At 52.2% G+C, this 17433-nt stretch overlaps 1 protein-coding gene across 1 annotated transcript in view; it reads right to left on the bottom strand.

The window, feature by feature from the left end:
- Positions 1 to 840: 840 nt before the first annotated feature.
- The window catches only part of DOC2B (double C2-like domains, beta), a gene marked incomplete at its 5' end in the record, with an annotated part of 29224 nt that continues 12631 nt past the window's right edge, over positions 841 to 17433 (bottom strand). Inside the window, 7 exons of the mRNA XM_010009122.1 lie at positions 841 to 977; positions 1610 to 1706; positions 1786 to 1867; positions 3866 to 4023; positions 4201 to 4327; positions 11360 to 11469; positions 13696 to 13770. Of these exons, the coding sequence (XP_010007424.1) occupies positions 841 to 977; positions 1610 to 1706; positions 1786 to 1867; positions 3866 to 4023; positions 4201 to 4327; positions 11360 to 11469; positions 13696 to 13770 (786 nt within the window). The remainder of the gene's footprint in view (positions 978 to 1609; positions 1707 to 1785; positions 1868 to 3865; positions 4024 to 4200; positions 4328 to 11359; positions 11470 to 13695; positions 13771 to 17433) is intronic.

Consider the following 17433-nt stretch of genomic DNA (forward strand, 5'->3'; position numbering starts at 1 on the left):
AAACTGGCTTGGGTGGAAAAAAAATAGCTGTGGGGAAGCCTGGCTCCTGGCAGGAAGGAATGCTTTTGTTAGGAGAGTGGCTGATGGTCCTGGGAAGGAGGAACAGGTGGTGGCTTCACTGAGCTTTTTATTTTACCTCCCCACTTCTGCAAATGTGAAGCCACTCGATCGTGGGGAGGTCTAGAGGGAACCCGTGGTCTGTGCAGCACTTCCAGCTTGTTGGGCAATTCACTGTGTTACTGGAGAGGACAAGCACGACATCTCTGGAAGAAAAGCAGACAGTCTTCCTAGGTTATCAGGGGACACAATCATTCCAACGGAGGAGCTTTAAATGCATAAAAGACTGTTTAGGCCCAAACCACAGAGACTGACAAACCACCAGAAATATGGCACAATTGCCTTGAGGAAGAGTTCCAGGTTTTAGTGACGCCTTTTGCTCATAGTAGATACACGAACGGAGACTGATGCATTCATTTTTGCCACTGAGTTGCAAGGCAGCGAGAAGGTAGTTCAGTATAGCAAAGAGTGAGGAGTCAGAGCTGCAGTGCATGCAGGTGCGTGGTGTCTGAGTGCCTGTGCACACGTGTGTGTGTGTGTATGCACATGTGTGAGTGTGTCACGGTGCAAAGAGGCATTTGGAAAAGCCTCAGGGGACAGGACCTGCTGAGCAGAGCAAACCTCGCTGCCTCGGTCCCTGGCAGGGTTTCCCTGCAGCCCTGCTGTGCCGTGGGGTGTCCCACTCTCCCGGTACCACGATCCCCTGACTCCAAAGCCATAAAGGAGAGAAGTCCAAAGGCTGTGGCTGTGGAACTGGTCCTGCCCAGGAGCAGCCCAGGGTGCTCAGTCGCTCAGGACGGCGCCCGGCAGCTCGTTGGTCAGTGTGTGCCAGCGCTCGATCTTCTTGTCTTTGTTTTTCAGGCAGTCGAACCAGTGCTTCAGGCGCTCGCCTTTGGCATTGATTCCCAACACCACTCCACCTGGAGACACAGAGAGAGGAGTGGGGGGGTCAGCACCAGCCCTGAGAGGGATGCTGAGGGAATGCTGGATGGAGCCAGGTCAGTCAGCCAGTGTCGTGGTGCCACTACCTGATGTGACACACACAGGTGATCACAGCCCGGCTTCCCCAGCCCCTGGTGGCTGTGGCCTGGGACCTGCCCCGGGCAGCTTGTGGTGCTGCCAAGGGCTGGATGCTCATTGCAGTTTCAAAGGCTGCCAGAACTACTGAACACCTGTTACCAAGAAATCACTGTGGCCAGTAACAAAATCACAAGAAGTCTAGACATTCAACAGAGAAAAATGAAACCTCACCATTAAAGCTGGTTTTTATCAGAAGAAAAGTCTGAAAACAGAAGGGAGAGGGAAATGCATCTTCTCCCTGCCTGGGTGCTCCTTGCACTTCAGACATGAAGGAGCAGTGGGTCTGGACAGGGGAGGAGGCTCGGGTGCAGTAGACAGAAAAATGCAGAACAGAAACCCAGTAAGAATGAGTGAGGGGATAGAGAACAAAGCAGGAGGCTGGATAAGTCCATAAGAGAAGCAGATGAAGAAAGAGGCACAGAAGGTGAAAATAAAAAAAAAAAGCCAAGGAGAACTGGAGTGTCCCACTCACCTATGAAGTCATTTGATTTCCCGATATCATAGTCCCACACTGTGATTTCCAAGGTCTTTTTTGCCAGGTCACCGTGCTTTATCTCATAGCAAAACTCCTGTTGGGAGCAGAGACAGAGTCAGGACAAACCTGTGCTGGGTTCCTGCAGGGGCTGGGACCAGCCAGTGAAAACCCACCTCATTGAACTCAGGGTTCAGCGTCTTCTTCTTCACTGCTGTCTTATGCTTTGATTTCTTGTCCTCATCTGGTTTCAAGTAACTGCAACCAAACCAAGACATCACAGGGGGTGAGATGGAGGCTAAGCCCCCTCAACCTGCTCCCTCCTCCCCTGTCAAGGGATGGAGCTGGCTGGAAGCAGCATTTCCCCACCTTAGCACAAGGGGAGTCACTGGTTGCCATCAGAGAGCACCAATTATCCCATCTCCAGTCCCTAGGGGACAGTGGCACCACACACACGCTCCAAGCTTCCAAAATCAAACACTCTCAGCCCAGAACCAGTCCAGACTTGGAACCATGTAACCAGTCTGCTCATCCAGAGCCTTGCCAGGAGACCGAGACCACCCGCAGGTGTGTAAGAGGGAGCAAGTGCAGGGGCTGCAGGTTTATGCTCGTTCCTGCAGATACTTTGCAGTGCAGCAGCAGGGCCAAAAAGCTAACAAGATTAAAGGGTCATCAGGCAGAGGGCACCTGAAATCTGGGCCAGGCCAAAGTCCATCCATCAGTGTTGGTGCTGCTCCTTTAAACACCTGTTCTGCTTCCTCGTTACACTTGCCAGACCTTGCTCATAATTAAAAAATTAGGGCTCGTACTGAGCAGCATCTTTTGTCTATCTGCTCTGATTCAAGCCCTGCAGATACAATCTACTGCAGATAGCACAAGGAGCACCAACAAAACCACTGTGTACATCAACAGGAATGATGTTACTTGAGAGCCTGAGCTTCTGATGAGCATTTAAAAAAAAAGCAAGTGGATTTTTATGCAACCACCTCCTAAAGAACAATTAAATAGAAAGGCAAAAGCCATGACCTCCATCACTGGCCTCTCAGCCACGTGTATCCCTGTAAGCCTTAAAAAATAACCCTGAAAGTGCCAAAGTTTGGGTCAGCACACTGGGGACAGGGATGTGGGATGGGTGCAGGGGGCTGCTGGCCCTTCCTCGCCGTGGCCCCCCCTTGCTTTGCAGAGAGTGAATCTGAAAATCCTGTCCCAGAAAAACCCAGGAGCTGTGGCTGCAGGACCCTCAGCAGCAAAGCAGCACCTTCCTCAGCAGCCTCGGGATGTCACCGACTTGCCTGAATCCCCTGGGGGAGGCCGAGTCACAGCAGCTCATTACAGTCATTTTAATGGCTTTTTTCTTCTTTTTTTTTTTTCTATTAATATTGCTGGTATTTTTCAAAAGGAAGATTCTCCCAGTCATTTACACTGGAAACTGTCAGTGGGACCTGCAAATGTGCCCTCAGCTCCATTAACCAGGCTCAGGAGCCACGGGCTGCGATTAAAGTGCTGTCTGACCTAATTACATACACGTTGTAATTAGGGCCTTTCCAAAGCTCAGGGTGGTAGCTGTGCTGCTGTGCTGGGAGTCAGGCTGGGAGCTGGGCTGGAAGCCTCTTGGGAGCTGAGGAAGGGGACAATTAATTGCCTGTCCCCTGGGGCTGGGAGGGGGGATGCTTGTGCCCCAATGGTACCAGCCAGGATACCACCTGACCCAGCAGCCATCCTCATCATCAAAGAGAAAAAGAGGCTGGAGATATCCCTGGGAAGAAAATCCAGGTGCTGAGCAAGGCCCAGGACCATGGGGCACAAGCACTGCCCTGCTCAGGGGATGCCCAGCCCCAGGCTGCTGTATGGGGCCCACCCCGCAAGGCTGGGGCTGTGCCATCAGAAAACCTGATACCCACCCACTTTGGGCTCCAGTTCTGTCAGCAGGCCCATGTCCCTGCCACAGACCCTCTCCCAAGCAAAGGCAGTGCTGGCAGGCAGTGGTGAGCGTGGCAGGGGGGCACCATGGCCACTGCTGCACCAGCCTGGGGACAATGCACTGCCCTGGTGTGGGGACACAGCACTGGGCAGGTTCTGCAGCCACCCTGCTCTGAAACCCTGTGAAGTAACCACTGGGGAACAGCGTGCTCCAGGTGAATATGAGCTGCTGCTGTGCTGCCCTCATTTGCATCTCCTGATGAGATAAAATTAATTTCCACTGCAGGGAGAGGTGAGACTTGTCAGAGGGCTGGTGGGTTGTGGGGCACCACTCACGTTTTGACGTAGGGGTCGGAGTAGCCGTTGGCATCCATGGCAGCCAGGTGGGCGCAGCGGATGATGCCCACCAGCAGCCCCTGCTTCTGGGAGCTGTACTTGAGGGAGATGAGGATCCGGCCACGCTCCTCCAGAGACTTGTCCTCTGTTTTATCTATCTGGGGGAGGGAACACATCCTGTCTGGGGGCTGCTCTGGGACACAGCCAAGGCCAGACACCCGCTTACCCAGTGTGAGGAATCCTGTCCCCACCCCTGATAAGGTTTGAGGGGCCAAACTCCCACATATCCACAGGCTCCCGTTTGGGGACACTGCTCTGAACACCCCCACACTCACTGGCAGCTGCTTCTCCAGGCAGATGCTGAAGTTTTTGGTCTGGTTAGGCTTCAGTTTCTTCAATGGGATCCGCGTCTCCCCGATGAACTCGTTGTGGCGGAACTTGTCCTCGTCACAAACTGAGATCCTACAACAAGCACAGAGTGAGTGGGGCCATCGGGGAGAGGGCAGGAAATGGCATGAGGAAAGGGGCTGCTCCCTTGCACTGCAAGTCCCCCCAGTGAGGGGTCAACTTTGAGGCCACAGCTCCCCAGGCCAGTGTTGATGTAACACACATCCTGATGTCAAAAAAGCAACCCAGAGCCTCAAGCATCCTAACGGCTCTTCCATGAAGGCCTTGGTGACTAAAGCAAAACTCTCCTGAGCCACGGCCAGCCCAGCTGCATCCTGCCCTTTGGAGGAGGAGGCTCTTCCTGAGCCCACCCTTGGGCTGCAGGGCCAGGGGAAGGTGCCTCTGTGCATAGCTCCCTCCCTCCCACTCTTAGGGTGTCCCCTGGTGTGGGGGACCTGGCTGCCTGGTCAGGAACATGAAGCAGGTCCTCCACGTCCTCTCCCACCACACAGACAAGACCAGGAAGGATTTGGCCAAGCAAAGCTCTCCCAGCCCTGTCAGGTCCTGCCTGCATCCACAGGCAGTGGCGGCGACGCTAAGCGAGGGCTGTTTGCTATGTGAGAGCTATAAATGCCTTTCCCTGAGCTGGCAGCTAATGAGTCATTTCTCTGCTGCTTCCCAGCCCGCTCTGGGCGTCAGGAGAGACGACAGAAAAGTAAAGTTAGTGCTTGCAGGGAACCTCTGCTCACAGCTCCTGAAATCCCAGAGGGAGCCAGGAGGGTGGTGGATGCCTTATGAGGGACCATCCATCCCCCAGCAGCACAGCCAGGAGCTGTGTCCATAAAGGAAAGACATTTACCTTCCCTTCTCTCTTTTATCTCTTTTTTTTTTGTGTGTGTGTTTGGTTTTTTTTAAATTTTCCTACAGTGTCTTCCCAACCTTTTGTTGCCTGATTTTTTTGTCTCTCTTTCACCCAGGTGCCTGTTTCTTATAGGTGGCACCTCTGCCCTCAGGGACTAAGCTCTGCATTGCTGGGGCCTGTTCTGGAATGGGTAAAAAGCAATTAAAGATAAATAGTGCCCTGTGATCCAGCCACAGAGTAACTAATTGCACACATTTGCCAATCCATGGATGGTCTAACCACCCTCATGCTCACAACTGAGTAAGAAGGTGGTGAGGGAGCCACAGGGATGGCTCAGTCTCGTGGCACGAGGACTGTCAGGGCCAGGGAGTGGCAGAGGAAGAGAGTTTGGAAAAAAAAAAAATACAAGTGGGAAGGCAGGGAATGCTGCTCTTCAGAAAACCGTAGCTGGATGCAGCGTTACTATAGATACCTGCGAAAAAACCACCCCACCATAACAGTAAAATCCCCAAAGAGGATGCAGGCTCAGTACTTCCTACTTCCCTTCCTCCTCTTGCCTCTCTCTTGAACTAAACTGAAAAAAGGAGCAGCAGCAGCTCTAGGCAAGAAGTGGCACTCGCCAGGCGTGCACAACCCCACACCCATCTGGCTGCAGCTCTGGGAGGGCAGGGGCTGCAGGGGAGCAGAGCCAGGCCCTTCCCAGGACCGACAGCCAGGGGCTGTTTTTACACCCAGCAATCGCAGAGTGAGGAGAGGCAGGGGTTGGTGCTGGTTTTACCTCTGAAGAACATAAGTAATAGAATCTTCCCCCTCCAACAATGTCTAGATACACCCCAAAAGCCCAATAAGATTCCAACAGCAATGTCCAGTTTCCTGGGAGTGGGACTGAAGGGTGGGATTTACCCCTGGTGCTGATAGGGAATCTGCACGATAGAGCCAGACACACTGCAGCTCTCTCCTGGCCCCATTTTTCCCTCTAGCATCCCCGGCCACCTCGCAGGTGGGTCCTCAACACTTTGTTCCCATCCCTGCACAATGACCAGAGATGGCTCAGAGGTAGAGTTTTGTGTCAGCCCTCCCAGTCCCTAGACTCCAAGTCCAGTCCCTCTGCCTGGCTGCAGTTCCCCTTCTCTGGGTCACTACGTTTCACTCGGGCAGGCTGGTGCCCCAGCTGGGAAGTCAGCAAGCCTGACTCAGATGAGCTCTGGCCCCAGCCCTCCCTTTGGAAACAGACATAATGCAATTATACCAGCTTGAATTTTATTACCAGAAATCGATGTGATGGAATTTTTATGCCCTGGGTTAGAAAATCAGCTCCATGACAAACAGCAAGAGACGCCTCCAGCAGCCACGCTCACCTGCCGTCCCCAGCCCATTAGCTCGAACATCACCCCTCCCTTGTCCCTGAGCTCAGCTTTTGATTTGACAACTTCCACTGAGGGGTCCCAATCTTTAAGTTAAGGGCTGTGGAACAAAAATAAGCAGCAAGTGAACAATCACTGCTCATTAAACTTACTCTCCCTCCTACTCAGCCCGGGCTCCCGGGTTCCAGTCCTGACTCACCGCGCAGCTCCAGCAGCCCCACGCCGCTGACTCACGGCTCCTGCTCACACACACCTTCCTCCGGCCCCTTTCCTGCCATGGGAAGGGAAGAATGGGGGTCAACAAGGACCCTTTTCCATAACACACATCTACGTAATAGGCAGCAGAGTCTGAAGATGCATCTCCTGTATTTAAGATCTCTTATGGTCCCTATAGCAACTTGGGAGCAACTCTGGGTGGGAGAGCAGACATACAGGTGATGCCTGCTTGGCTTAAGAACAGGCCATGCCTGGCAAGGGGAGAAAACGGAAAAATGCAGCATCCTGGGACTGTCCAGCTCTCCTAAAACCAAAAGGAGGATTCAGTGCTGGGCTCCATCACAAAATGCCTCAAAATCTAAGCACAGAAACCACAGTAGAAGTTGGATGCAATAACAAGTGTCCCTGCAGTTCCAGAGCAAACCTCATTCAGTGCTTCAGGGGCACAGCCTGAATCCCTGAGTGTCTGCAGTTCACCTATTAGACCTGATCAAATACTATTTTCTGAATAATATATTTAATGAGTCATTATGTTTGTCAAACACATGATTAAACAAAGAATTCTTGGCATTCGTGGGCTAGCTAAGTATCAGATGAATAATTCATCACTTCGCCAATATCTCTGGATATGAATAATTGTGTCTAATATCTGGCCAGCTCTGATATTTATTATTAATACAATCTATTTATTGCATGTTACATATATTATTTAAATGCAGGTGATTGCCTTCTGCCTATCCCAGTTTCCCCTGCAGCATTTCTCTGTCCCCTCACCCCCAACCCCAGCTTCCCATCACCAGAGACCACAGGTGAGCCTGTCCAGCCCAGCCACGCTCCAGCAGCAGACAGAGCAAGGACTGCAGGGTGGGATTTACCCCTGATGCTGGCAGGGGACCTGCCCCAAATCCCACCCATCCCAGCATCTTTCAAGTGGCTCTGAATTTGCCTTCTCTCAGGATGGTGGGTGGTTTCATTGCTGTTGAGTCTTGGGCCAGACTCAAGGATATTTAATTTAATGAATGGATGAGACCTTTCAAGATCCTCCCACCTGCTGCGCTGCATGAAATCTGAAGGATCTGGTGGTTTTTGAGGGGGCTGGTTCATTAACAAAATCCTGCTTGCTGGTGCAATTAGCTGGGCTGCCTTCACCTCTCCTTCTCCCTGCTTGGGGAGGTGAATCCCAGTGGCTCCAGGACTTGGGTCTGTCACAGCAAAGTCACTTGACCAGCTCAGATAAAGCCACACAGGATGGGGGGGCAGCCTACTGGGGCACGGGGTGGGGGTGGAGGACTCAGGCAAGAGTGGATCCATAACTCAGCTCCCCAGGAGTCAGAGGATTCCCCTGTGATGAGGCTAAATCCCACTTGCCCTCCCCCCCAGGAGGGCTGCAGGCACAAGCAAAGTGCCCCATGCCAACACCCCCACACCAGCTCATGCTGGATACATCCCACCAGGAGCACAGAGGGGCAGGGAAGATTTTCAGGTGCTCTTCAGCTTTTCCACTGCATCACACGCTCAGCAGGCAGCAGGGAGGCAGGGGCTGGCAGCAGCTTTGATCTCTGCCATGATTTTTACATTAAAGAGACTTTGCAATCTCCTTCCCTGCCTCTCCATGAATCCCAGCACTGAGGAGGCTCCTGGGGAACAATCAGCTCCCAGACCAAGTAGAGCATCACTCATGCTCTTTCAACTCCCCAGCCTTGCAGGAGCCTCACCTGTTTTGCGCAGGGAGAGCTGGGGTGCCCCAGCTTTGGGGGGCTTTCCTGGCAGACAAGGACACATTTTGCTGAGATGAAAGGTGGGCAAAGTGAAGCAACCGAAGGCAGGACAAGACATGGCATGGGAGATTCTTCCTGTGGGAAGTGGCACTGGGAGGGAGAAGGGCCATTGCCACTGGTGGTGTGGAGAGGCTCAGAAATGAGAAACAGCTCAGCCCACACCAAAGTAAAGATTTTTTGGGGAGCATCAGCCACCAGGAACCCTGGCCCATCCCACCCTCCACACAGAAACCAAAGATCCCTCCCCAGCCAGGCAGGGAGGACACAATTCAGGAGGTACCTAAATGAGGAGATGCAACATTTCTCAACTTCGAGTCCTTCTACTTAGATATCCAGTGTTTGAAAATAAGAAAATCTAAGCAAAGAATAAAAGATGGATTTTTTTCTACCTTGTTGGTTTGCAAGAAGTCTCATCTCATCCAAACCTGCCTCAGGATAAATAAAATCTCCATTGCCAATATCTTCAATTGCAAATATGGAGAAAAGACTTAAGGAAAATGCTTTTAAGAAAAAAGAAGAGAACTTGAATTTTAGGCTCTGGCTCCCCTGTGCAAGGCAAGAAATGCAGCCAGCTGTGTATGGAACATTTTTTTAAAGGAATCAGAAAATGTTGACCAGAAAAGTTTTTGAGGTCCAGACAAAAGAGGCTGAAACCCTCCCTGTAGGACCCACCACAGCCAGGGGAGGAGATGGCCCACACTTCAAGTGAGAGTCCCATAGCAGAGGTGCCAGCTGGGAAATTTCTCCATCCAGAAGTTTTTTTTCTTTAATTCTTCTCTGGAGGGAGTCATGAACAAACCTTGCTGCAAGGCCCTGAGCTCCCAAGACAGAAACACTGTCTCTGTTCAGCCATGTCCTTCCATGGAGTGAGGGGATCCCCAGGTTATCACCCCAGGGACAGGGTCCATGGCGTTTGGCTTTGGAGGGGCCCAAGGAACCCCAAAGGCTGAGCCTGTGGCCACACTTGGCTCCCCAGAGAGCACCTGCAGTGCCCAGGCTGGTGGGCAGGACTGGGGACATGCTAATGAGGGATTTCTGTGGGGAGAAGGGCAAAGCCAGCCCAGCCCACACAGGCATTTGTAGCTCCCGAATCGAGCAACTGCAGCCCTTCCTGGGGAGAAGCAGCTACCAGATCCCCATAAAGGTGGGGATCAAGCCCCTCTGCTCCCTGATGCATTTCAGCAAACAACTCTGCTGAACATCTCCCTACAAACTGATTTCTATGCTTCAAGAGGTTGAAAACTTCAAAGTCTGGAGTGAAAAAATGAAAAACCAAAATACCTACCAATAATAACAATAAAGGAGGCTTCCCAGCCCAACCAGCCTGCAGCACTTCCAGCATGACTAATATTTTCCATGTGAAATAATAATCTGTGGCACTAAATTTCTCATCAATATGCACATTGCAAACAACAGGTGGGCTCTGCCCAAATGCACCTCCAAGCAGGATCTTTTACAAGGGAGCTTTGTGCACTTGTCGTGGGGAAAACAATAAATTCCCAGGGTACCTGCAAATAGGGAAGGTGGGATTCCAGCCACAGAGCTGACAAAGCCTGGAGTCCTTGGAACACGATGCAAAATTCTATTTGACAGGAGATCTTGCAGCAAATCCTCCTGTGCAGCTGTCCCAGATCAGAGGGGTGATGGAGTGGCTAAGGCCACCCTGCAGGACCCATCTGTAGGCTCCACTGCCTCAGTGGGAGAGTGGCCAAGAAGCAGCACCTCCAAGCCCACACAGCCCCACCACGCTGCCCCTGCCCACCCCCAGCCCCAAGCAACATCCCCAGCCCTGGGAGGTGCTGCCAGGAGATGCTCTGAACCAAACCGAAGACAACAGAATAAATACATACAAATGCCCTTAATGTAATTTGACAATAATTCATGGATGCCTCCAGCTTTCTTAAAAAAAAAATAATAAATCAGCCTTGAAAGGGGCCCAGAGCTTTCCCAGGGAGATTTTCTCAGCAAAGCCTTAACAAGTGCCCATGAGAGCTGGGCACAAAGAGGTTAAAACCAAATCAGTACACCTCTGCAGGCAGGAGCCCAGCCAGTGAGTTATGAAGTTAATGACAAAGCAGGACCATGCTCCTCATCAGCTGTGCCATCCCCAGCTCCCTGTAAATCAAGTGTTGGTCACCATGGTGGTGATGGATGCGTGCAGGGCACGTTCCAGGCTTTGGTGGGTAATAACGGCTCCACTGCCTCAGTGGGAGAGTGGCCAAGAAGCAGCACCTCCAAGCCCACACAGCCCCACCACGCTGCCCCTGCCCACCCCCAGCCCCAAGCAACATCCCCAGCCCTGGGAGGTGCTGCCAGGAGATGCTCTGAACCAAACCGAAGACAACAGAATAAATACATACAAATGCCCTTAATGTAATTTGACAATAATTCATGGATGCCTCCAGCTTTCTTAAAAAAAAAATAATAAATCAGCCTTGAAAGGGGCCCAGAGCTTTCCCAGGGAGATTTTCTCAGCAAAGCCTTAACAAGTGCCCATGAGAGCTGGGCACAAAGAGGTTAAAACCAAATCAGAACAGCTCTGCAGGCAGGAGCCCAGCCAGTGAGTTATGAAGTTAATGACAAAGCAGGACCATGCTCCTCATCAGCTGTGCCATCCCCAGCTCCCTGTAAATCAAGTGTTGGTCACCATGGTGGTGATGGATGCGTGCAGGGCACGTTCCAGGCTTTGGTGGGTAATAACTCTGCTGGCCAGGACTGTCCTGTGGGGCTGGAGTGGGGGGTCTCTATGAGCTCCCCTGGAACATTGTCACTGGGATGGGGAGGAATGCCTGGGGTGGCCCCGAAGAGATGGGAAAGGACACAGGTCCCCATGCCAGTGCCAGGCTCAGCACCCTGCTCAGCACCCTGCCCACCCCCCGGGCCCTACCGCAGGGTCTTGCGGATCATGTCCTCGTCGGTGATGCCATAGTAGGTGAGTGTCTCATTCCAGGTGGGGTTCAGGGTGTTGCGCAGCGTTTTGGTTCTCAGCTTGTTCGCCTGGAAAAGCCAAGGAGATGGTGGTCAGTGGGACGTGGCCCCAGGTGATCCTTTGGGCACCGATGGGCAGGGAGGAGGGAGGAGAAAGGGAAGCACAGTTTGGGGATGAGGAGGCAACGGGTGCTGACACCCTTCGGTCCTCAGGGGGGTGGCGCAAAACCATCCCAACTGCAGCAATGAGCAGAGGGGCAGAGACACAGGGACCCACTGGCTCATTTGCAAAGCAATCCAGCTCTGCATCCCACATGCTGGAAACTGCCAGCAAAGCAGGAGTCTTGGCAGAGCACAGTGAGAGGGTGGGGGGTGCATTTATGCAGCAAGAGAGAAACGGGAAAAAAAAGAGTCTTCAGGTTCATTAAAAAATACCAATTTGCTTTTCTGGCTGTTTATTTGTATTCCTGCTCCCAGCACAGCTCCCATTCCTGCCTGACTCAAAATAACTGCCTTGATACACATTTTATTAGCACTTCCAGCAGCTCTGAAGAGTGGGAGGTCAGGGACAGTGGGGCTCTTCTAGCTGCTTGTGGCCCCAGCATGGATGGGACATCCTGGGCCACACCCCATCCCCCAGGTCAGGGAACAACAATCTTCTTACCCCCTGAGCCACCTGCTGCTGCTGGGGACAGAGGAATAGCAGAAGGAAGGGGCTGCAGATAGTGGATGGAGCTTCTCCATCAACCCCTCCAGCCTGGGGCAGCCTGACAGAGCAGCAATTTTCCCCTCTAATTAGGTGTGAAGTCATAAAGTTCAATCCCTGCCTCAGCCACTGCTGGGTGTAAGGAACTCTTAGGAAATTTATACTTCAAATTTGTGTCATACATCTTCATGGGAAGCTGCTACATTCCCCATCTTTGGTTCCCCAGGCCCATTACAGAACCTCTTCCACACTGACTAGGCATGGTCACTGGCTGGAGGAGCTCCCAGTGCAGGAAGAGCTAAAGTGGGTTTAGCCAAGGGGAAGGGGTGACACGATGGGCATCACCCAGCACCTAACCCTGCCCTGGGAAAGCAGCCCAAATTAAGTCAAAGGAGCGGAGCTCTGGGAGTGCCTTTCTCTCCCATCTGGAATGACTCACTAGTCAGTAAATAGCTCACATGGAGACCTCTGCGTGAGGGGAATGAATCCCACCCTGCTTCTCATGGCTCTTGCCTGGGCTCCCATAGTTGTCCAAGAGCCCATGGACAGAAACACCAGAGGGACCTGGGGACCATCCTGCTGCTGCAACGACTGTGCAGAAACATCCAGCCCAGGATCCATCCACCATCCACCCATCTGCTCACCTCTCCCAGAGCAGATTCAGGCAGGGCTGTTTGGAAACAAGGCACATGGAGCAGGGAGGCAGAGGGAGGGGGGTCCCTCCACAGCTGCTCTGGGCCTGGGGAGTCTGCAGCTCCTGCCCTATCCTCAGCTCAGCACTTCCCTCCCACCTCTCTGGTCTCCATCACCTCCAGCAGAAATGCTAATCAATGCATTTGCAAAACATGGAAATGACAGATAATATCACTGATGAAAGCACTCCTGGCTCTCCTATTTCCAGCAGAACTTGAAACGTGGTTAAAAACTCCCTCTACATTAACATTATGAATTAATTCAACTGAACCGTAACAAGTAAATATACCTCCCCCAAAAAGGTCTTTCCTTTACTGTAAAATAAGGGTGCAATTAATATTCATAACAGATACATTTAGCATTTAAATTCAACATAACCATCAGTTACACCAAGCTCTCACTACACATCAATATCTTTAATTACTATTCTCTCCAGCAAAAGCTGAGCCTAAGTAGATGGAAATATTTCCCTTACGATTTACACTCCACTTGATTATGATCTGAGGGGTTTTAAATGCATAAGGGGGGGGAGGAAAAGGAGCTGGTTTGTTTATAGATGCAGATCATTTTACTTGGAGGCTTATGGGGGCTTCTTGAGCACAGTGTTTGTACCCCCTGCTCCCAAGGGTGAGGAGTCAGGGCTGGCACCCAGCTCCCAGGCAGGGATTTTTCATAGAGGTACTTGCTGCCCCTCCAAGGATGCTTCTAGCCCCAGTTCCTCCCTCCTGCTGCTGCTCTCTCCTGCTCACCTGAGTGAGAACTGGGCAGGAGACCCAAGGTCTGGCTGAGCAACCAGGAACCCCGGGTGAAACGCTTCTCCCTGGGGAACCTCCCTGGTCTCATTTCAAAGGGAAAGGCACAGCCCTGGAAAAGGAAGAAGTGAAAAAGCAACTGACCTTACTGGCTCCAGGAAGCAAGTGCAATTTGACGTATGGATCAGCCAAACCATTATGGTCCATAGGCTTCAGGCCCTGGAGAGGAAACAGCAAAAAGCAGGAGTGAGGGCAGTGTGAGACACTGTGCCCACCTACCAGTGCCTGTTTCCTCAGGATGTCATCAGTTCATGGAGTAATTGCTCAGTTTCCCCAGGATAGGGGAAGAAGGAGGAAATGGCTGGTGCAGGATCTGGGCTGTGCAGCAGAAGCTGATGAGCACACTCAGGATTCAAAGGCTGTCTGTGGAGGAGCTGTGGGAAGGCTTCACATCCATGCTTGGCATTGGCCACAAAGCACCTCTCTGCTCTCCCAGCAGCCTCTGACACCCTAATCACTATTAATTCAGGGGTCAAGTAAAACACTGCAGTGATTTTCAAGGTCTGAAATTACAGGGCTTTGTCATTTAATAATCACTTATGAGCAAACATACACCTCTGCTGTTGTGGTGCTACTCCTAAGTGCTCCCAGAGGGTGTGATAGCACCTACCTACTCTTTGTTATTAAGACACAGCCGAAGGAGGAAGAGCTTTCAGGCCAGGAAGAGACTGACTTCCACAGCATCCGCTGGGAAATCTGGGGGTACTGGAGCCCAAACACAAGGAAACACTCACTGCAGCCATTCCTGGTGGATTTTCTACAAGACCCTCAAAGCTCTCAAGGCAGAACATGGATCACGTTTGTTATAGAGATGCTCTAGAGCCGATTATGCTTCAGGCAGAGGGAGGAGACAAACTGCTCTTCCAGACAACCAGCGAGCTGAAAATTATCCACGAGTGATGCACAAACCCAGCCCAAAGCCATCACTGCACAGAATACATGGAAACAAACACCACGGGGTAGAGAAGCAACACAGAATAATGAAAAATGAAGCCTAATTTTTACTGGTCCTAAATGGAAATGATAATGGCTATAGCCTTGAAAGTCCCTGGGTTATTTCCAGCCTGGCCACAGGATCCCTGCAGGAGTTATTTCTAGGCTGTCTGAAGGAAATCCTCTGCCTGGATCCCAGGAGGGTTTATCTGCAGAGGTGCCCATCCAACCCTGGATGTAAAGCAACCTGGGTGACACTAAGGACTTGTCATGCCCTTCATGTGACAAGCTGAGCATTCGGTCCCAGGACTGAAGAGTCTGTGCAGCTGCCAGGGATCCACCTGGCAGGAAAGCATCTGTACTGCTGGGGGAAAGGCTGTGTCCAAGGAGAATGTGATGATTGAAGCCTGACTTTGGGCAAATCAAAGATAGAATGAAAGAGCAAGTAAATTCCCGTGAAAATGGATAGAGAAAGACAGGCAGCTCTGTAATTCACCCATCAATTCAATTCAATTAAATTACCTTCTGAGAAGGCTATTAAAGGCTTTTTTAACAGATGTGCTATGTAAGATGGAGTGACAGGAGCCTGGAAAATGGCTTCTAATGTCACATCTACCTCCCTCCCATGTCACTCGAGATGAGATTGGCACAGGGCTGAACTTAAAAAGAGAGCAGCTCCGATGGCTCTGCCCCACGAAGGTGGGAGCTCACTCCTCCCAGAGACCCACAGGGTGACCAGCACTATTGCTTCTCCTGAGCAGAGGGACCTTCAGCCTAAAGCTGCTCTGAGGGAGCCAAGAGGCAGAGCAGGACCACAGGGTTGTATGTGGGTACAGAGCCCCGATTCCAAATACTCCTCCTGCCGGGACTGATCTATGGTGCTGTGCATCGTGGCACAGGTGATGGAGCCAAGACTTGAGTTTCATCTTTTCCCTTCCTCTACCCAACCCCAAAATCCCTGCTGCAATCCTACAGAGACTGACAGCCCCGCTGCATCCCAGCTGCTGCCAGCTGCTCTCTGTGCCAGTGACATTTAGCTAATCAATAGGATTTAATTACGAGCTGGGCTAATCGGGCTGCCGATTAACGCCGCGCTAGAGGCATCCAGAAATCAGAGGAGATGGATTCATTCCATCATTCACCCTGCAACAAGCTGCCTGTCTGGTGAGCAGGCTGCCCAAAAACCCACCTGGATACCTCACTCTGGGCCAAGGCATCCCATTCTGAAACAGGGCAAACCCTGTGCTTCCACCCTGGCAGCCCAGAGGATCCAACCAACCCTCCAAGACGAGATTGATAAATATTTATGAGTAAATTGATCAGTGATGCTCAGTGCAGACCCTGGGTGCTTGGCATCAGTTAGAAGAGGGGGAACATCCAAATGCTCAGTAGGGTGGAAACTCCCAGGTGTTTTCTAGCTGCAGCTGCAGCTGGTGGTGCAGGGAGAGCAGCCCAGGTACAGGCAGCATCTGCTTTGCATGGCCTGCCTGCAGCCAGGCACCTGCCTGCACCACTGCCTGCACAGCCACCTCAGGCTCACCCAGGGCATCTCACTCCAGAAAGCAGGAGACCAACAGAGCTCCAGGACAGCCCCACAGCCCTGCAGATCCCCCTGCAGCAGGTTGTTATCTCACTCCGTGCAGCAGCTTGGGCCCTGTAAGACCCAGCAGACAATGAAGACCCTCATTCCCTATTCCAGCTCCATCCAAACTTGGGATATAGGCTGGCCTGAGGGTCTGGTTACACCCAGCATCTTGCAGATCCTGCTGAGAACATACACTGAGAACTACCTCAGATGTCCCCAGGCACCAGCCACCAGGGCAACACCCCAATCTCCTGCACAATAGAGTAGCTGATGGCTCCAAGGCAGAAAATCAGTGGTGGAGCACAAATGACTGGATTTAACCTGTTGCTGGTGCTGCCAAGAGCTTACTAACCCCCTTCCCACTCCCCAGGAGCCAATAATGGGACTTGTGAGGGACATCAGCAGATATAGAACTGCTGGAGATTAAAATAAATAGAAGCAAAAAGATCAAAAGGGAGAAAAAAGGTTATTTGGGGGGGTTATTGAAGGGAGAATGAAAAACACTTCTCATGTGGTTGAGAGTCCAGGTTTTAACAGCTGTTGGTAGCAAGAGGCTGCATGAGCTTCTGTAGTTGGGACACATCCTGATGGCACCTTCCTTGGGGGCCTGAGACATCGTCCCCAAGACACCAGCCAGGCCAGCCCAGATCCAAGGAGGACGCAGGTCTTGGCACTGTGCTGTGGCCCTGGTGTTCCCTGGCCACCGTGTCCCCTCCTCTCCAGCACTACTGCTAACATCTACGTGGCCAACCCCAGCTCCCACCGACAGCAGCCGGGGCCTGGCCCTTACCTTTCTGTAGTCAAGTTTTGGCAGCTTTCCCCAGGCGAGAGATGAAATGAGAGCGAGCAGATGGCAGTGTAAATAAAAGAGAAAAATGGGAGAATGAGAGCAGAATGGAAATGAACAGGGCTCGAACGCTTGAATGTCAGAGCAGCAAAAGGGGGGGGTCTGTCCCCCCACCCCGGGAGCAGGGGCGATGCTGCCCCTACGAGGTGCCCCCAGGAGCAGCTGCTGTTCCCGCACAGCCGGAGAGGGGCACGGCAGGGACCGGGGCTCTGCTTCCTCAGCCCTGCCTTTGCTCTCGCTGCTGTGAGATCCAGCACTTGCAGTTTGCAAGGTCTCCTTCCTCCCCGTCTTCCTCCCACTGCAAACCTAATTAGAAACCCCCTCCTTGGCGCCGCTCCCGAGCACACCGAGGGAAGCCTGACCCAGAGGCTGCCAGAGGATTCACAGGCGACAGGCAGGGGGGGAAGCAAAACCTGCCGGTGCCCCCTCCCTGCCCCGGAGCTGTGCGTGCTGTACT

Source organism: Chaetura pelagica, unplaced genomic scaffold (genome assembly GCF_000747805.2).
Source record: "Chaetura pelagica isolate M959 unplaced genomic scaffold, ChaPel_1.0 scaffold72, whole genome shotgun sequence".
In the NCBI taxonomy this organism is placed as follows: domain Eukaryota; kingdom Metazoa; phylum Chordata; class Aves; order Apodiformes; family Apodidae; genus Chaetura; species Chaetura pelagica.